We start from the raw sequence: 20,683 nt of genomic DNA, 5'->3' as shown, positions 1-20,683 counted from the left end.
CCGAGGGACAGAATTCAATCCAAACTGCAATTAAATCTTCCTGATTTGAATCTGCTAATTAGAAAAAGCCTGGGCTGAAGTTGGCCGCCATGCAGCCTGTCTTTCAAGGAAGTGTTCAATTTAACAGTGTCCCCAAGAACCAGCAGAGGGCTGAGAGACATCGGAATGTGCCAGAACAACAATTTCCTGCCCCTGGAAGCGCCCTGCACATGTAACCAACCAGAACTTTCCAGTTTTTGCATCATTCATTCCTGGATGTCCAGTTCACCCAATGACTGAAGAATGACACAGTGGATGTCTTTTTTTTTTTTTTTTAAATAGTCCATCCCTGGGGCCCCCCGGGTGGCTCAGTCGGTTAAGCGTCCAACTCCGGCTCAGGTGGTGATCTCGCGGTTTGTGAATTCGAGCCCCGCGTCGGGCTCTGTGCTGACAGCTCGGAGCCTGGAGCCTGCTTTGTATTCTGTGTCTCCTCCTCTCTCTGCCCCTCCCCTGCTCATGCTCTGTTTCTCTATCTCTCAATAATAAATAAACATTAAAAAAAAAATTTAAAAAAAATAGTCCATCCCTTTCCATAGAAGTTTCTTGTTTGCTTTTGCATTCTTTCAAGAAACATTTTTGACCTCAAAGTTGCAAAACCAGCACAAAGAATTCCTGGATACCCTTCACCCAGATTCCCCATGTGTTGATGTTTTACTGTTTACTGCATTCTTATTTCTCTCTCTCTCTCTCCATGTATACATATATACATCTACACACACACTTCTCCAGGGTTTGTTTTTTTTTTTTCTGAACTATTTAAAAATAAATTACAATCATGATGCCCTTTAAGCCTAAGTGCTTCAGTAAACTACACGTCTTTTTCATGTGTTTGGGTGTTTGGATCTGACTCTAGATTAGGTCAGCCAACTCTTGAGCTAGAACCAGAGAGTCAGGTAGGGCAGAGGACCCAAAGCCAAGCAACGCTGCAAAGACATCTGTCTCAAGTGCAAGAGATAGTGGAAGGCCTCATAGGGACCTGGTGCCTAAAAGGCATCAGGCAAAGCTCTTAATCTCTCTCCCCAGCTTCTCTCCCCAGTCCTTACCTCCAACCCTGCTGGCTCTGCCTCTATGAGCTTGTGTTTGGTCTTGCTGACTGGCCCTGGCTCTTCTCTGTGAATCCCTCAAGGCCCACCCCCTCCAGGAAGCCTTCCCTGACTAGCTAGCTCTTGAGACTCTCCTTTCTGCCCGCCTCCCCAAAACCACTGGTTTCCAGCCCTCGCTGACCTTGGGAAATGTTTTGTAACTCTGTCCCCTCCTCCCTTGCAGGACCGTGAGCACAGAGCCCCAAGCCGGGTGCATGATGATATCCAGCCTCATAATGAGCTAATTGCTGAAACCAGGCCCACTGGGGGCCATTTGGCCTTGAGGGTGACTGGGGGCACAGGCAAAGGCAAGAGCTTGAGGACTAGGCCTCCTGCCCCATTCAAAGTGAAGGAAACAGGGTCTCCACGGACCAGCAAGACCTTCCTCCGACCCTCCTCCCTCCCTCGCTCAGGGGCCCCAAAGACTCACCAGTCAGTACCCTCAGCCAGATACCTGGGCTGAGGCGTCTGGAGTTGGTGGCCGAAGTCGAAGCTGGGGTGGAGGCGGTGGGGGTGGACAGACACACGCTCCTGACTCCGCCTGCACAGGAAGGGAAGGAGGGCCCGCGGTGTCACGGCTGCCCACGGCCAGCCCAGCTCCCAGGACCACCGAGCAGCCGTCGTCTGCCTGAGCCTGCAGCCTACAGAGCAGTGGGCTCTGCCTCCCTTCCCAAACTCCGAGGACATTCCCCAGCCTGGCAGCAGCCTGACCATTCCTGCTGCCCCGGCTCTGTCCACTTTTCTGAGGCCTCTCCCCGGGTGTGCCTGCAGCAGGCCACCCGTCCCACCCAAACTCTCTCGCCTTCTCTGTTCCTTCTCCTACTTCTTCCTTCTGAATTTGGTAGGCTGTCCCCAGGACACACAGATACGCCTCCTGCAGGCTTCTGCACACCTGTGCACCCCTCTCCTCCACCCTTCTCTACACTCTTCCCAGCTTTGGTAGTGCCGGTCAAAGCCGCCGCCTGCAGGAAGGCCTCCCTGAACACTCCAAGCATCGTGACCTCTTGTCCCTCCGGCCTGCTACAACATTCATCTCTGCCCCTACACCTGCACCCCTACAGTCATGGATGAGACTCCACTCAGAGCCTTAGAGACCATCAGGTCCAGCAGTCTTCAAAGTGTATTCCAAGCACCCCCTGGGGATTCCTGAGGCTCCGTCATGGGGTTTGTGAGGTCAAAACTATTTTCATAATAATACTGGGACATTATTTGCTTTTTTACTCTCATTCTCTCATAAGTGAATGGTGAGGTTTTCTAGAAACCAAATGTGATTCTGCAACAGACTGAATATGCAGAAGCAGACATGAGAACACAGCTGTCTTCTATTAAGCCAGGCATTAAAGAGATTTGCAACTATGTAAAAAAAGAAAAAGCCCCTCTTCTCACTACATTTATATATAGCTCGTTCCCCCAAAAAGATATTATTAGTGTTAGCATGAGTTTGTTATTGTATTTTGAAGTGAATTAATAAACACTTTTAAAATTTCTTAGTTTTAACTTCCATCGTGGTAAGTATTAATAGTCATAACCCACACAAACAGAAGCTTGTGTAATACTTAATAATTGTGAAGGCTCCTGGGACCCCTGGATGGCTCAGTGGGTCAAGCGACCAACTTGGGCCCGGGTCATGATTTCACACGGCTCATGAGTTTGAGCCCCGCGTCGGGCTCTGTGCTGACAGCTCAGAGCCTGGAGTCTGCTTCAGATTCTGTGTCTCCCTCTCTCTCTGACCCTCCCCTGCTCATGCCCTGTCTCTGTCTCCGTCTCTCTCAAAAATAAACATCCTTTTTTTTTTAAAGAGTGTAAAGGGTCCTAAGGCAAAAATATTTGGGAAGCACCAATGTAATCTCTTTCTCTTGAGAGAGGTGAAGTGACTTCCCCAGGGTCCCACAGCCCTTCAGACCTATCTGATTAGTATTATCTAATTTTACTCTCCATTTGTTTCGGAGCTAGTCACCTCAACCAGACCTCGGGCTCCAGGGCGGAAGCAGCCACGTCCTTTGGTGTCCCTTGGAGAACCGAGGTGTTAGAATCAGGTGACCATGGAGCTCAAGGAGACATAAGGAACCCCATCTCCCCCACCGTGAGCATTAGAAACCACCAGTCCCTCAGTCCCCGTCCCTGCACCCGGGTGGTATGAGGACACACACTAGCTACTGAGGGAACCCGTGTGGGGTCCAGGTGGTGTTCCCTGCCTGACACCAACGCCTCTAACGAGCAAGAGCCGTCCCCCCCTCCCCCCCAAAGACGGGGAAGCCCACTCAGGACCGCCTGTCCAGCCCGCGGGGGGAAGCCAGGCATCCGGCGCTAGGCCCAGCCCCCGGCCGCCCCCGCACCCCCTCCCCCCTCCCCTTCCCCCCTCCCCCCTCCTCCCCCCCCTCCACTCCCCGCTGCAGCGCCCACCCCACCTCGGGTGCGAGACGAGCCTGCGGTGCTGGGCTTCCAGGAGCTGCTGCTGCAGGAGGTATTGCTGGTGCAGGGCCTGAGGTAGGAAGGAGGGACCTGTGACGTCCTGGAACTGCAGGGTGGGCAGCGGAGTCAGCGACTGGTGCAGGGTGCCGCTGTGCTGGTGGGCCGGGGCCATGTGGGCGCTGAGGCCCGGCTGCGACTGCACGGGGTGCGCCAGGGGGAAGTCGGGGGCCAGCTGCTGCGGCTGCGGGGGGCCCAGGTGGAAGTGGCGGCAGGAGGTAGCGTGAGGATGCTGAGACCTTTGAAAGGGGGCACCTGGAGAGGAAGGACAGAGAAGACTCGGTGAGGACCCGCCCTGCGCCCCTCCCCCACCGAGGGGCCGCCCCGGCAGCTGGTGAAACGCCCGCATTTCGCCGGAACGCACACACGCGGCCGTCTGTAATGCCGCCAGGTAGAGGCTCTGTGCCGTGTGTGTTGGAGGAGAGAGGAGCGTTTCGTTTACTGACCCGATTCGCAAGCGTCCTTTTAAAAATCAACACACTTGTTGGAGGAGGTGTCAGGCCCCTCGCGGCAGTTTGGCCTTCTTGAATTCGACGCCTGCCGTGCACCCTCACTGACCCTCCTGCCCGTGTTCATAGATGCCACCTAGAACACAGGGAGTCCAGCCTAAGGACCCAACCCCGGGGGGAGCCCTAATTTCCAGAGATGAAACAACCAGATATTGTTTTCCATGCAGTTTCGGGAAAAAGACTAATCCACGAAAAGTCATTGTTTTGTTCCATAAAAGTTAAGTAACTTGTTACAGTGTTACAATGTATTTAAAAGCAACCGTCTCCAAGAACGAGCTGGGCTCAGGGTACGCTTAATCTAGTCTCCACGACTTTTCTAAATAACATTGACCTTGATGACAGGAAAGCCTTACAGATTCTCCATGAGGAAAGAGCCAGCTCTCAGCTTGGAGGCCCTTTATGAAGACAAGGGAGAGAACTTGGCACTTCACAAACGTTCACCGGGGCTTCCTGCTAAACGTGGCAGGTTCAGCACACGTCTGCTCCTTCCTTAACCCCACTGAAATGAGAGCAAAGTTGTAAAGAGAAGATAAACAGCTAGGGACAGAGAGAACAGTAGAAATGACACGAGCCGACAGCAGATGTCAACAGATTTTGGAAGATGGAAAGCAAATGGAGGAATTTGCACAGCTGAGAAACCGGAAATAAGTGCCCGCCCGAGGGGGCGGGCAACAGGAAGTGGACAGATTTTGCCGCCCCTCTGGGTCAGGAATTGGAGGTGGTGGCTACTTTGGAAGGCTGGGGAGAGGGACACCGATGACAAGTCTGTATGAGGACCAGTTCTGCCTGGGGCTTCTCCCCTTTCCCACGGAGGCACTGACGACCCCCTCCCTCATCCTGGCATTTTGCAGGGAAACTGGGCCAGAATGCAGCAGCGTGCTCAAACGGGGGGGCTTAAGTGAAAGTCTATGCACGAAACTTTGGAAGCCCCTGCCCCCGTCTGCCACTTGGCTCTGAAAGCACAGTCACCCAGCAGCGCACTGGAAACTGGTCCCAGAAAGACATCTGCAGATACTTCTGGTTGGGAGGGCCCAGTAAAATGGCTGGGTCCCCCACTAGCCGCTCTGTAATGAAACCTGTACTTTTAAAAGTCCATACAGGCACACACAATCGCTCCCACTTTCTGGATAGCTTTAACTGACCCAGTCTTCACCATGAACAGATAGCCCAAGGGTAATCAGTCTCTGAGGAAGATTACTGAGTGAAGAGAGACAATGTATCAAATTTTTAAAAGAACAAAACAAAGGAACCCAAAGGAACAGAGGCCATGCAAAGGAAAAACCCTATAATTGACATCCTCCGAGAAATAAAATGTTGGATCTATGAAACAAGAAGTGCTTTTAAAAGGAGCTAAGAGAAAACCAGAGCTCTTGGACATTAAAAACAGAAGGGTCAGAAGACCAAGCTGGGGAAATTTCCCAGGAAGCAGAACGAGAAAACCGAGAGACAGGAAATAGGAGAAAACAGATGTAAACATAGACAGATGGGTCGGAAGGTTACATACGTGACTCGTGAGAGGGAAAAGACAGAGAAAACAAGGGGGAGGAGAATATGAAAAACATTGTAAAAGATAGTTTCCCAAACTGACGGTTTGAGTTTCTAGATAGAAAAGGTCCTCTGAGTGCCCAGCAAAATGGATAGGAGAACCCACACTGAGGCATCTGACTGTAAAATACCCAAATTGTAGGAGCCAAGATGATTCTAACACTTTCCAGAGAGAAAGCAAACAGGGGCCACACAAGGGGTCAGGAAGCAAAATAGCATGAGATTTTTCAAAAGCAACATTGGTAGCAGAAAAACAGTAGAGCAATTGCCTTCAGGATACTGAGGGGGAAAAAGATTTCAATCTAGAGCTCTATGCCCAGCCCAACTGTTGATTGATCAAGCATGAGAATAGAATATAGACATTTTCGAACATGCTGGGTCTCAAAAACATCAACCTTCTCCGCACGTTTCTCAGAGACGGACTGACACAAACCAAGAAAGAGGAGCAGACACTAGGGGGTGTGGCCTGAAAGAGATGGGGTTTCCCAAGCCGTGCAGTGGCTCCAGCACTGCACAGGAAAGCAGCTGGAAGGGAGGCGCTCTGAGAGGGTGTCGTGGGGGTGGAGATGGAAACGACAGGACTACCAAGAGATTTAGCCACATAGAAACAGTATTTGAAGGGGGTGCCTGAGTGACTCAGTCGGTTAAACATTAGGCTCTTGACGCTGGCTCAGGTCATGATCTCCAGGTTTGTGAGTTGGAGCCCCACGACGGACTCTGTGCTGACAGCTCAGAGGCTGCTTGGAATTCTCTCTCTCTCCCTCTCTCTCTCTTCTCCTACCCCACTCACACATGTACTCTTTCTCTCTCTCAAAATAAGTAAATAATTTAAAAAATTTTATAGTATTTGACAGAATTTTGCAGTTTGACAGAATTTGGTAAGAATTTGTGCAAATGTCATAAAAAGCAAGGCAACCACAAAAAATAATGCTAAGCTACAAAAAGAGGCAGTTATTACCTCCCAGGAAAGAAAAAGTTATGCAAGAAAGTGTAATTACTATGTACTACTTGGTTCAGCAGTAAAAAATATTTATATTATATATTATATTATATTATATTAATTATATGTATAATAAAGCAAACATTAATAAGCTATATCAGAACAGAAAAAGACATTTCTCTCTTAATAAGAAACTATAAGGGTGCCTGGGTGGCTCAGTCGGTTAGATCTCGGTTCAGGTCATGATCTCATGGTTCGTGAGACAGAGCCCCGCGTCACCAGCTCTGTGCTGACAGCACAGAGCCTGCTTGGGATTCTCTCTCTCCCTGTCTCTCTGCCCCTCCCCTGCTCACGCTCTCTCTCTCTCTCTCTCTCTCAAAGATAAATAAACATTTTTAAATTAATTAAATAAAAAGAAAATGTGTAATGTCAAAATTGAAAAATCAACAAATAACATTATAAGAATTTATTTGGAAATTTACTTAGTAATTTATGTGTTTCAGGAAGTGAACAGCTAAAGACCAGTGGCATGAGTTGGGCTTTGGGCTGTCGGAGAGGGGAAGAGGCGGATACATTGCTACATGTATCTTACATACTGGTGCCTTTTGACTCTGTAAATGATGGGCATGCCGTTGATAGACTTTTTTAATCTTTTAAAAATAACTCTTTGCAAATCCAAATGAAAACCAAAAGAGTTTCTGACTGCCCTCAAATGAGCCAGGAAAGAATTATCTAGAAGGTTTATTTCTACAAACATTCTGGATAAGTAGGACTTCTCTGCCTGTTGAATTCTGGCTTTGCTGAGTCCAGGGGCGGTGGCCTGAGCAAGTAGGTCCTGGATTCCCCCTCCTCCCTCACTCACGCCTGACCATCAAAAGAGAAGAAAAAGGCCAAGGTGACAGAGGACAGGGGCAAGAAGAAGGAAGGAGGGCTGTTGAGAGATCATGGAAAGAAATGAAAGGCGGCGTGACTGCAGGGAAAGGGAATTGCGTAAAAAATACAGACTCTAATCCAGCCCTGTCCAAAAGAATTATGACGTGAGCCACGTGTGTAACTTAAAATTTTCTGGTAGCCACCCTTAAAAGAAGTAAAAAGACATGGGTGAAATTAATTTTAATAATATATCTAGGGGCGCCTGTGTGGATCGGTCGGTTCAGCTTCCCGACTCTTGATTTCGGTTCAGGTAGTGATCTTGCGGTTGGCGAGATAGAGCCCCGCGTCGGGCTCTGTGCTGACAGCGTGGAGCCTGCTTGGGATTCTGTGTCTCTCTCTTTTGCTGCCCCTCCCCCCTCTCCAAATAGATAAATAAACATTAAAAATTAAAATAAATAAATAATATATGCTACATAAGCCAATATATCCAAAGTGTTATTATTTCAACAGGTACTCCAGGAAAAAAATGAGATATAGTACATTGCTTTTTTAAAAAAATTTTTTTAATGTTTATTATTGAGAGACTGAGAGACAGAGAGACAGAGCATGAGTGGGGGAGAGGCAGAGAGAGGGGGAGACACAGAATCAGAAGCAGGCTCCAGGCTCCGAGCTGTCAGCACAGAGCCCAAGGCGGGGCTCGAACCCATCAACTGCGAGATCATGACCCGAGCCAAAGTCGGACGCTCAACCGACTGAGCCACCCAAGCGCCCCTAGTACGTTGTTTTTTTTATTGTGCACTAAGTCTTCAGAACCAAGTGTGCATTTTGCACTTATAAAGCATCTGAGTTCCGACTAGCCCCCTCCCAAGCTGCCCCTTGGGGTTAGTGCCTCCCCTATTGGACAGTGAGCTGTGAAGGAAGAAAGCCAACTCCATGCACGGAGCAATGCATTTGAGCCAAGTTTCCTAACTGGTCTGCCTTCAAATGGGGAGCTCCCCATTGCTTACAGGTGAGATGCACACCCCTTTGCCAGAAAGTAAGCCCCATCCTCCTGATCCCTGCTAACTCCACTAAGCTCCCCCCCCCCCCCCCAGCCGTCTGCACTGGTCAACTCAAAATTCAGACATGCCACACATATGCCCACTGAGGGGCCTTGGCTCACACCTCATCGGCCGCCTTCCTCATCTTTAAAGGTCACCTCTCAGCTCTTCCCAAAACGTCTCCCCTGCCCACCAGCCTCCCCTGGGTTCGTGGAGAACGCCCCGTCTCTATCACTCATTTGGCACCTGGCAGGGGCTACCTTGAGCTGTTTCTTCACACTCGCCACCCCCAGCTGGCTGAGCTTCGTGTCTTACTGTTTCTGGATCCCCACGCACGTCTCTGGGAGCTGCATTCAGTGGAGACCTACTGGCTGACTGTTGGAGGGTCTGAGGCAGAAGCAGTAGCTCAGGAAACTGGTGCACTGAGACTGGTTGGTGGCAAGCTGGTTTCAAATTGAGAGGGAGAGAGAACGGCAAGAAGGGCCTGGGTGAGCTCCCGGGTTTTAACGCGGCAGCTGGGCGGGGACAGGTCAGGCAGGGCTGGCCAGAGGCCTGCCTCCAGGGTGCCCACCCTGCCAGGGGAGCCTTCAGGTTTCCTTCTTCTTAGAAAGAGGGCCGAGCGACTGTCCTAGCCTAGAGAGGCTTTGCTCCCTGAAGCCTGGACCCTCACACTGATGCACTGGGAAGTGAGGACAGGTGCCTTCCCTCCGGGAGGGGCGGCAAGAGAAAGGTGAACCAAAGTGTCTATTTGTCCCATATTTGAGGCAGTTTTTACCTGCAAAAACCCTTTGACTCCCGCTCTGGGACTTTGGGTCCCTCTCCCCATCGCCTCCATGCCCGGGAGATCTTAGTCTCAACACCCCTGCTCAGGAGGGAATTGAAACCAGGAGACAGCCATTCAGGGACCCCGGCTCTCCTCAACCCTATGTCATGTGGGGTCTGTGAAAGTAGCATGTAATAGCGATTCTGTCTGGCCTCTAAGACCAGAGGAGTGAAGTTCTCAGGGTAGAATATCTGGGCCCATGACAAGCCAATGATCAATGACGTCTGAACAGCACTTACATCCCCAAATGGCCCCATCAATAGACAACCCACAATTTTTCCCATTAGAGCCACTCCCTTGGGTTACAACATAATCTCCAGATGTCCCTGATTACACTATCCATTTATCATACTTCCTCGGGGCTGATACGCCATCAATTGCAAGATCCGCCATGAGCTAAATGACATTTTTAGGGAGTGAAGAGAACGAAGGAGCTCCCCGAAACAAAGCACCCCACTAAAGTAACACATCAAGCATAAGACACAAATTAGTTTGGGAAATGGAAGAGAAGCATGTGCATCTCTGAATTCAGAAAATCAGTGTTCATAGCAACCCTCCACCCCACCCCTCCGAGAGCTGGCAGGGGGCCATACCTTCAAGCGGGGGCCTGGCACATGCACAAGGTAGGGCAGGGCTGGGGAGGGAGGCCCCGGGCTGGCCCTGCACAGCTGGGGCAGGGAAGCACATGGTGTGGGGGTCTCCTGATGCCCACCTGACACACGGGACACAACAGGTACTCCACACAAGCCCGGGGATTAGTGACTGATTTGTGCCTCGTGGGCAGGGAGCCTGAACAGGCTGGCAGCTGGGGAGTGGGTGGACCAGGGGACAGAAGAAACCATACAACCCCACAGCGGAGGGAAAGGTAAGGAGAAGCCGAGGACTGTGGGGCTAAGGATGGTGGGTGAGGTGAGTGGAGACAACGGTGACAGAGGTCCCGAGTCTCTGAAAGGCTCATGGACACTCATCTGATAAATAACAGAGCAGAGACTTGAACCGAGGTCTTTCCTGAAAGCAAATCCTCAATGGGAAGGAGGGCCCAGAGCCCAGGGAACTAGGAGGCTTGATAAATAAAGCAGAGGTAGCAGCGAGGGGACCTACCAAGGAGGAAGGTGGTACAGAAGTGGGGCCAGGACACCCAGAGGACACACTGGGCCTGTCTGCGGTTTCTGGCCTGGGGACAGAATCAAGGGGGTTGGGGGCACCTCAGGGCTGGGCCTAGGTGGGAGCACAGAGGAACCAGGCCCACATGTCAGAACGCCAGGGATGGTGACTGAGACAGCAGAGCCCTGAGGCCTGACGGAGGCTTCTTCAGCGCAGGCAGCCCCCTGAGATGTTGGAAGATTCTAGCTGTATTCGAACCTGATCAACATGGTCACCCAGAGGCAAAGGGGCTTTAATCCCCAAGACTCCAGGGCCCAGGGGCACCGCCTTCAAGCCTTCAGACAAAGAGGCAAGGGGGAAGAACAGACGTGCAGTAGGACAACTGACATCTCCTCATTCTGGGCTGCTGCCCGCAGCCTGGTGATAGTCCCCTTGTGCTCGTGGGTGCACAGAGTCTACCAGCTGGCCGAGTCTCGCCTGCTCCCCCAGGGGATCCGGGACCCTGGGAGAGGAGGGTGGGAACCAAACCCTCCAGGTCCCCAGGGAAGCCAGCCTGGCGTGTCCCATCCTCCCCAGGCCTGTTCCCAGGGTGTCAGGTTCCTGCTGTCCCTCAGCTCACTGACCCAGCGTCACCCTCCCTCAAAGCTGGGGGCAGAACCGGCAGGGGGAGGGGCGCTAGGCAGGCCCACGGCAGAGTCAGGAGGGAAGGGGCACCACGGAGACTCCCTGCCCTGGGGCCGAGGATGGCTGGGGAGAAAGGGGACAGGAGCAGCTGGAAACCTTCTCCCTGCTGAGCCTTTCCCTAGAAGCTAGGGCTGGAGGCAGCATTTACTCCTTTCTGAGAAGCTGGCTCTCAAGCAGCAGAGAAAACCAGTCCTTTGAAAAGCAGATTGCTGGGGTGTCTGGGTGGCTTTGTCCTCAAGCAGCTGATTTCAGCTCAGGTGGTGGTCTCGTGGTCCATGGGTTCGAGCCCCGCATCGGGCTCTGTGCTGACAGCTCAGAGCCTGGAGCCTGCTGCAGATTCTGTGTCTCCCTCTCTCGCTGCCCCTCCCTCTCTCACTGCCCCTCCCTCCCTCCCTCACACTCTGTTTCTGTCTCTCAAAAAATGAATAAACGTTAAAAGAAAATCAAGTAAAGAAAAGAGAAGAAAAGAAAAGCAGATTGCCGTCCACAAGAGGCCAGTGAGGAAGGCCTCTGCTACCAAAGAGGCTTTCAAAGCCAGGCAGAGTGATCCAGTGGAAGCCTCTGTCCTAGAGGCCAGGGCGCCTCCCCTTAGCAGTCAGACCTGGCCAGGACGTTGGGCTTCTCCAGGCCTTAGTTTCCTAGACTTGTGACCCACGATGATGACACCTGATCCTACACACCTGCTAAAAGGTCTGGGCTGCCTGGGGCCATGAACATTCTCCTGCCAGGCCTCTCATTTCGCTCACTGGGAAGCCAAGTAGAAAGCCCTGGAAGATGTTTGTGAACTGACATCTGTGCTCCCCCAGGGGCCCACAGCTGGAAGCCCAGACCCGGCTCTGCTGCCCTGGCCCCTGTTGCGATCTGTGTGATGTCCAGCATCTCAAGTGGGCTAAAAGCAGTGAGGAGCAGAGCAGACCAGCACTGACCTTTGAAACCCACCTTCCGAATGGCTACCACATTATCCTAAAGCCTACCCCTGAGCATTCTATTCCCTGCCCAAATTCCCCTCCTGCCCCCACCCCTCACTGCCCTGTGTGACCTTCCCTCTCACCTCTCCCAGGCCCCCAGGGGCCTTGCCTGCCTCCAGCCCTTGGCCGCCATTCTCTGCCCCGCACTACTGCCCTGTCTAACCAGACTGTCATATGTCCTGTGAAGCCCAGGCTCTAGGGCAGATGCCAGTGCCCCTCGGAGCACTCCAGCGCCTTCCCGGCCACATGAGGTGCCCTCTCCGCTTCACTTGCGGCCTTCGCCTCATACACTGGCATTTCATTTGTGGGCAAATTTTATCTCCAAAAATAAGCTGTGAAGTGAGTGGTTTCGAAGCAAATACGATGCAGTAGATGTCTTTTGTTCTCAAGAGGGGCTTAGCAGGGCGCCTGGGTGGCTCAATTGGTTGAGTGGCCGAATCTTGATTTTGGCTCAGGTCATGGGATCAGCATGGAGCCTGCTTAAGATTCTCTCTCTCTCTCTCTCTCTCTCTCTCTCTCTCTCTCCCCCTCAGTCCCTCCCCTGTTTGTGCGCCTGCTCTCTCTCTCTCTCTCAAAATAAAATAAATAAACATTAAAAATAAAGGGGGGAGGGGATTGGAATCTTCCAAGAGGGACGGAGAGGGAAATGAGAGAATGGAGGAGAGAGGGTAAGAAAAATCTAGGAGGAGGAGAGGGAAGACAGAGGGAAGAAAAAAGGAAAAGAAAGACCTTCATTACCTCAGAAAGTTAAAGATTACGTTATTAGCTAGTAAGGTAATAGGGTTCTTCATTGAATATTCAAGCTAAATGATCCTCAGTGAGTGGACAGGTGAAAACCCCAAAGGGGGAAATGCGGGGTGGCCTGTCCAAGGGCTCTCGGGTAGTGACGGCCGAGCTGGGGGCTAAGGCTCTGGGCCTTGAGAGTGTGCTCTCCCTCTGCTCTGCTATTTCAGTCCCCCTGCCAGCCCTCAGGCCCCCGCATGTCCCCCCATGACCACACATGGTACCCCCAGAGAGGAACCCACCTGTCCCGGTGGGCCGCTGGATGAGAATGACGCACACGACCCTGCTGGAACCACCTCCGCTATCTCACCCTCATCTGTCTCCCCAGCTGCCCCCAGGAGAAAGCTTGTTCCTGCCTACGGAGGTAACCATGAAATGACAAGGGACCAGCTACCACTGTCCCTGGAGAGTGGTGTCCCGCTGATGAAAAGCCATGCTGATTGAGGTTGCTTAGGCACAGTCCAATCCACTTTGGCCAGGGGCCCCAGGACCCCCCCGCCTCCCGCCCCGGCCTAAGAAAATGCCAAGGGCTTATTCAATGTTGCCAGCCCATCGGATGCTTCTGTAACAGGGCAAATCTACGGAGCCCTGACAAATCCTCTGCAGAAGGCTTTCAGCCCTATACTTCACGGGGTTTAGCTAATAAAAAGGATGGTGGAAACCCCTGGGTCTGAGCACCAACACCGGAAGCCTTATAAGAACATGCACGTAGGTAAACCAGGACGAGAGCAGGATGGTCAGGGGACTTGGGTTGTGTCGTACAAGGACTAGCTGAAGAATCTGAGTGTGAACCAGGAAGCGGAGACTCTGGGGCAGATAATAGCTGCAGGCAAAGAGATTAAGCTCTTTCTGGTAGATTTGGGTCAACATAAGGAGGATGTCTTTTAGAATGTCACTATGTCCCCCAAAGCTCCTCATCATGGGGGATGCCCACGCAGAGGCCTACTACCTGCCCAGCAGAGGTGTGTGGATTCTGGAGATGGCCTGGAGCACCTCCAGGACCCCTTCTAGGCCCACCAGGACATGATGCACACTCACTGCAACACCTCCCAGTGCTTGATCGTAGTGATGCCGAACCGTTGTGGGAAGGCACAGAAAGGCTGGCCTGGGTGATAGGGAAGGGTGTATGGAGCACAGCAGCGAGGAGAGACCAAGCCTGGGTACTCGGGGCCCGAGCTTGGAGGCCGGAGCCCAGGGAACAGGGAGTCGACGACGTGAGCCACAAGTCAGACTCCCTGTACTACTCCACCTGGCCCTCCAGGGGCTTCCTCTTCCCTCTGCTGATATCAGAAGAATCCCATCTCCTGCGGCTGCTGAGCCTCCTGATGGCCCACACTGACTTCTCACATCTGAGATCCAGGTGACAAGAAATGCATCCTTTGCGATCCATTCAGATGCAGAACACTTGGGGGTGGGGGGGACACGGGGAAGAAGAAGGGAGGGCTAAGTTGTGGGGAATCTTGAATCCCAAGACCAGGAGTCTGGGATATACTTCCTGAGCTGAGTACTTGATGACAGACCAGATAAAATCAGAGATAAAGAACGGGAACAGGAACGTGAGCCATCTGCCCAGAGCCCAGCTTCTTGGCTGCTCTTCCCGCCTCCTTACCTCCTCCAGGTAAATCGGCTTAACCCCTTTTGCTCCAGTCCGATCAACCCCCAGAGGCCTATCCCCTGGCTCAGCCCCTTGGGCTGCCAGAGGTCTCCTTTCCTCCCACTCCGTGGTTGTGGTTTGGTTCCCTTACCAACAGAGCCAGGAAAGGAAGTGATATGCCCAGAGGGGTCCTTTGGAGCCCAGAGCAGCTTTCTGAATGGTTCCCCAGGGCCAATCTTTGATCTCTAATGAAAAGCTCAGCTTCTTCCAAGGAACTGAATTCTGGCTCTGAAACCACTGATGGGAGGGAAATTTCCATCCTAAGGAAGCCTACTTGCCCTTGGACAGGAAGCAATTAAACTGCATGCTTCCAACAAGCAGCAAAGGGCAAGCGTTTAGCTCTAGTTGCCGACTGGGCCAGGAGTAGGAGACTGGAGCCTAGGAGGGAGTGGCCAGCTAGCAGTAGGCTGCTACTGCAGAAGAAAATGCCTACGGGGATAAGGTAATCTTCCAGGCGTCCTCTAGCCCCGAAGATACCTCTTCTCCATCCAATGCCAAAGATGGCTGTAAAAATATTCCCAGTGGGCACCCGGGTGGCTCAGTCGGTTAAGTGTCCGACTTCAGCTCAGGTCATGATTTCGTGGTTCGTGGGTTCGAGCCCCGGGTCGGGTTCTGGGCTGACAGCTCAGAGCCTGGAGCCTCTTTCAGATCCTGCCTCTCTCTCTCTCTCTCTCTCTCTCTCTCTCTCTCCCCTTCCCTGCTCGCGCTCTCTGTCTCACAAACATGAATAAATGTGAAAAAACCAGACAAACATTCCCAGTGCACTCATAAAAAGGGCTTTTGGTGGAGGGCGTCTATGGTCAGGAGACCTTGCTACCTGAGGGCGGAACCTGGGTCTATCTCATTTACCTATGTTCCTGGTGCCTGGCACAGATCCTAATACCCAGGAAGAACTTGCTGAATGAAAGAATGAATGAGTGAGTGAATGAAAATGAACAGTTGAATATGTAGGAAGGGGCATCTTGCTAAAAGCCTTGGTAGTGTGCAAACCAGCTGCCCCCAGTGCGTCAGCACCCGCGGGCTTGCATGGCAGCAAAGGGGCTGATGGAGTTCAAGTGTGGGGCAGGAGGACTAACCCGGTGAGCACCACAGAAAGACTGAGGATTCTTTCCGTGAATCCCAGGGCCCAGATGCAAGTACCAGGACTGGGGTGGCCCAGCATGTGAGGCGGTCACCATGAATCACAAGCAAATACCTCAGAAGAAGAAGCCGTTTCAGACCCAGAACAGGAGCCCTCCACCTAGTGCTCCTGGCCGCGGGAGGAGGGGTCCACACTGTTGGTGGCATTGGTTAGCTTCCGTAAACCGCGCGCAGCGAATCCCAGGTCATGAGTTCAGATACTCTCCTCATGGCCTTAATGCTCCAGTACATTTTTAAAAAACAGGGGTGCCTGAGTGGCTCAGTCGGTTAAGTGTCCGACTTCAGCTCAGGTCACGATCTCACGGTCCGTGAGTTTGAGCCCTGCGTCGGGCTCTGTGCTGAAGGCTCAGAGCCTGGAGCCTGCTTCCAATTCTGTGTCTCCCTCTCTCTCTGCCCCTCCCCCATTCATGCTCTGTCTCTCTCTGTCTCAAAAATAAATAAACGTTAATAAATAAATAAATAAATAAATAAATAACAGAAACCAAACCCCAACAACTTTCGAGAAGTGCCAGGACGCTCCCGGGACCTGGTCACATTAGCACCGTCTGGTGCCCATCAGGCAGACCAAGTTCAGCCAGCTGCTTCCATGGACTTTTCCTACCCAGGTGTGCAGGACATACGTGCCTCTGGCACAGAGGCCCGGCCCTATGAACACCCGGGCCAGGGCCGCAGGGAGCACCGTGCCTCTGCCTCCCGTTTCCCACCGGGACGACTCCATCTGCTCTGACCACACGTTCTCCTGCGCGCTCCTCCTGAGAAGAGTGTAGAAGAGCTTAGACGGAGGCCTTTCTCCGAAGCGGCTACGTTTGGGCGGGATCACGCTGCGAAGCGCTAATGGTGGGGTTTCAGGGGGAAGCCTGCGGGTCCGCCCGCTGGGGGAGTCCTTGGCCTCCCTGCGCCCCTGAAAGCAAACCACATGCGTGGGTGGGCATCCGTTTGCTTTCAGAGGGAGCCAGGGGCACTGAAATTAGATCCCTGTCCATTACTGCTCATGAGGACCTCGGGCCGGCTCCCTGGGCTGTGAGGTGTGAGAGGGACAGAGACAGAGAGAGAGACAGAGACAGGAGGGAGGGAGGGAAGACCTTGGTTGAAATGCTTGAGGGAGCACAAAGGGGGGCAAGAGAGAGGGAAGGCTGGGAGATCAGAAAGGAGATGAGAAGACAGAAGGGGCAGAAGGAAGAGGGAGAGGACTTGGGAAGAGCAGAGCTACGGGGGTCTCACAACCCGCAGATCCCAGCTGCTTGATGGGCGACCAAGGCCCATCTCAAGTCACCTCCAGTGACTCTGTCAGTCCCTTGGCTGCCACTGGCTTGGCCTGTGACAGCACCTGCCTCCCCAGGCAGGCCGGGGCCAGCCGTGCCACCGGGCACCCAGCTCACCACGTGGTATCCTGCATACTCATTTCAGGCCAGTGTCCCTCCGACCAGGTCACCCCAGCTGGCCTAAGAGCCCAGCGGCCCCCGGACTCCGCCCGCTCGGAGGAGGGCCCCACACAAGCCCTCAGGAGACCGGCTGAGCCACCTCACTTCCCAGCTCTGGGCTGCAGCCTTCTGTCTGCAAAATGAGCGAGTAGTGCCTCTGGCCACCTGGCAGGATGGACACCATGAGACATTACCGCGGAAGGTGCCTCACGGAGGACAAACACCGCTCACCCCTCTCGGGGAGGGGACGGGCCGGCCGCAGGGAACACCCACTCCTCCCAGGTCCCCTCTCTCCCCACAAGCCCCAAGCATGGTCTACGATGAGATGTCAGGCAGGGGAGCGCGGCAAGGGCACCCCGCACCGGGGCTCCCTGCCCGCAGAGCCACCACAGCTCGCCTCCCCTCCTGGGGTGAACGCGGGGACAAGGAAGAGATTCATAGCCCAGCAACGGCACCGGCACCGGAGCCAAAAATTCCCAGGAGAGAGGCACTGCCTTGGGTTAAGCATTGCTCTCTCACACTCCTGCTTTTAAGATGCAAATGTCCCCAAGAGGGCGACACTTTAAGTCCTTAAGGCGGAAGGCCATGCAGGGCTTTCTGTCGTCCACAGAGAATGGAAAGCCGGGGAGGTACAGAATGAGCTGCAGGGCTCAGGGAGAAAGACTACCTTCATGGCCTTTGCAGCTCTCTGCCTGGCCGCCCTGAGGATGAGAACAGCCAGACAGTACTTCTTCGCTGGGTCTGAAACTATCTGGCCACAGACTTGTATCTGATTCCAAACCCGACTTACTCATTCACCAAATATTTACTGCGTGCCTATTACGGGCGAGGCACAGTTCTAGATGCTAGGGATGCACCCATAAGCAAAACAGTCAACAACCCTTGCCCTCATGGGACTGTGGTCTCGTTCTGTATGACAGCAGTGTGGTCACCACATGTGACTGTCAGCATGTGAAACGTGGCTAGTCTGAATTGGTATAAGCTGCCAGTGTGAAATGTGCACCAGACCTCTAAGACTTAGTAAAAACCAAAAGCTAACTTTCAAATGAAGTATACATTGAAATGAGTGATGTTGGATATATTGGATTAAATAATATATATTGTTAAAACAAATCTCACCTCTTTCATTTTACTTTTTTAATGTGGCTGCTAGAAAAAAATTAAGTGATATATGTGTCCTACATTATATTTCTATTGGGCAATGTTGGTCTAGACCCTAAGGGGCTATATAAGAAAACATATCATTCATTGATGATGTTGCCAAGAGCTGTAGAGAAAACTGAAGCAGGGAAGGAGGAGGGGTGGGGAGAATGTGCCAATTTTAGATAGGATGGCCAGGAGGGCCTTCAGTGAGAGGGCGAGGTTTTTGTAAAGAGCTGAAGGAGGCCAAGGATTGGGGGTGAAGATATCCAGGAGAAGAGCTTTCCACGCAGACGGGTCTGCATTGCAAAGGCCCTGTGGTGAGAGAAGCCTGGCATGGTGAGGACCATCTGGAGGCCAGTGTGGGTGGGGCAGAGTGAGGTAGGGGACAGTGGCAGGAGTTTAGGTGAGATGGATATTGGGAGTTCAGGGAACACATTGTGCAGGCCCCCATTGGACATTATAGGATGTTGGCTTTCACCCCAAGTGAGATTAGGAGCCAAAGGGGTGTCTGAGCAGAAAGTAATATGAGTTGGCTTGCTCCGGCTGCCATGTTGAGAATAGGCTATACGGACAAAAGGGAAGAAGCAGGTACCAAGAAAGAGGTGACAGTTTCTTGGACACTGGAGGGAATGGGGCAGAGGGAGGAAGGGAAAATATATGTCAAGGGTGGAGGTAACCAGATTTGCTAATAGATTGGATGTGGAATGTGAGACAGAGTGCAAGGCCGACTCCAGAGCCTCTGTGAGCAACGAAAGTTGTGTGGTTGACTGTTCAAAACAGTGGCCCCAATTCCTCCGCTCTGGATAGACACGATTTTTGCAAGGCGATTTGTACCCGCCCCATCAAGAGGCAGAATCCATTTCTCCACCCCTTGAATCCGGGGTTGGCCATGTGACCGACTTTGGCCACTAGAATGTAGAGAAAGTGACATCATGCCAGTTCTTAGCCTGGGTTTTAAGAGACCTTGCCTGTTCGCACTTTCTTGGACTCCTGCTTCTCCCTTATAAACAAGCTTAGGCTGTCCCACTGGAGAGTGAGAGACCTGCAAAGCTGGGGAAAACTCTCCTGGTGGAGGTCCTCCTGCCCTAGTCGGTCCCAGCTCGCTGTGGATGTATGACTGAGCCCAGATAAGACCAAAGGTCCTGGCTGAGCTCAACCCAAATTATCAACTCACTGACTTGTGAGCTGAATAAATGGTTGTTGTTTTATTTTTTTATTTTTTATTTTATTTGAGAGAGAGAGAGAGAGAGATAACATGAGTGGGGGAGAGGGGGAGAGGGAGAGAGAAAATCTTAAGCAGGTTCCATGCTCAGCATGGAGCCCAATGTGGGGCTCAATCCTACAACCCTGGGATCATGACCTGAACCGACATCGAGAGTCAGCCACTCAACTGACTGAGCCACCCAGGTGCCCAATGGTTGTTGTTTTAAAGCCAAGCTTTAGAGTGGTTGTTATATAGGAAAAGCTAGCTGGTATAATTGATTTATTGATGCGGGGACCCAGTTTTGAGTTATGCTCTGTTTTGAATATGAGTCTGGATGTTTAGAGAGCAAAAGCCTCTCCTTCCCTCATCTCTTCCAGAGCACCTCAGAGGGGGCTAGATGGAATCTAGGTGCACACTGAACACTTACTGGATGGGCGGATAGATGGATGGATGCATGCATGCGTGCATGCATGGATGACTTATTATTTGGTCCCTAAGCACCAGCCAGGTCCCTGAATCACCCTTCCCCTGACAAAGCCAAAAGGGCTTTCAATGCCTCTTCTCTCTACCCCGAGGGTCTGCAGTTGAACCTTGATTTCATAGCGCTTTCACCGGCAATAGCAGTGGAGAACTGAAACCTGCAGAGCCGTGAGCTTCCTTGAGAATGTGAAGCACTGATTTTTAGCCTGCTTTTTGACCTCCCACACCCAGCCTTTTCCCAGATGTGCTGGCAAAGAGACAAATCAATTGTTTTGTGTTTTTCCTGCTCTCCACCCCCATGACATGCTAATTAGCAGGGAAAATGCCAACAGCAAAGTCAAAAGGCTGAGGACAGTTCCCAACCCTGGGTAGACAGCTGGTGCAGCACTGGGCGTCCTGACTCTTCCATCCAAGGTTGGTGCCCATTTCCAGGGCCTTAGACACTGTTTTATGCCTCCCTGCTTGTCTTTCCTCCACCCCAGGTGCTCTGAATCCCTCAGGAACTCCGCTTCGGTACCTCTGTGATGCTGACAGTAATCTCAGTCACCTCCCACAAAGCCTTTCCCAAATTCAGCCCCACAACCATCCAGCACAGTGCATTGTAGACATTACTTCCATTTTAGAGATGAAGAAACTGAGGCTCAAAGGGTTAGAAAGACTTACCAACATCCTTTGACCCAGGGCTGGAAACGTAGAGCCTAGTTTTCTCATTCCAAGCCTGTCTTTCTTTCATTGTCTGCACCATCAAAATATGGGGCCAAGAACACTGAGGCGGGGGGCTC

The 20,683-nt window shown here is 52.3% G+C and overlaps 1 protein-coding gene across 2 annotated transcripts in view; it reads right to left on the bottom strand.

Annotated features, from left to right (window-relative positions):
* Positions 1–20,683, bottom strand: part of ARK2C (arkadia (RNF111) C-terminal like ring finger ubiquitin ligase 2C) — a 106,844-nt gene that overhangs the window by 12,587 nt on the left and 73,574 nt on the right. For both annotated transcript variants that reach the window (XM_047828865.1, XM_047828864.1), the window contains exons 2-3: positions 3,530–3,845; positions 1,552–1,662 (exon numbers count right to left, since the gene is read on the bottom strand). In XM_047828865.1, coding sequence (XP_047684821.1) covers positions 1,552–1,662; positions 3,530–3,845 — 427 coding nt within the window. The remainder of the gene's footprint in view (positions 1–1,551; positions 1,663–3,529; positions 3,846–20,683) is intronic.

This window comes from Prionailurus viverrinus, chromosome D3, assembly GCF_022837055.1.
Source record: "Prionailurus viverrinus isolate Anna chromosome D3, UM_Priviv_1.0, whole genome shotgun sequence".
NCBI lineage: Eukaryota > Metazoa > Chordata > Mammalia > Carnivora > Felidae > Prionailurus > Prionailurus viverrinus.
Note: the sequence above shows the minus strand (reverse complement) of the source record. Positions and strands in the feature narration are given on the sequence as shown.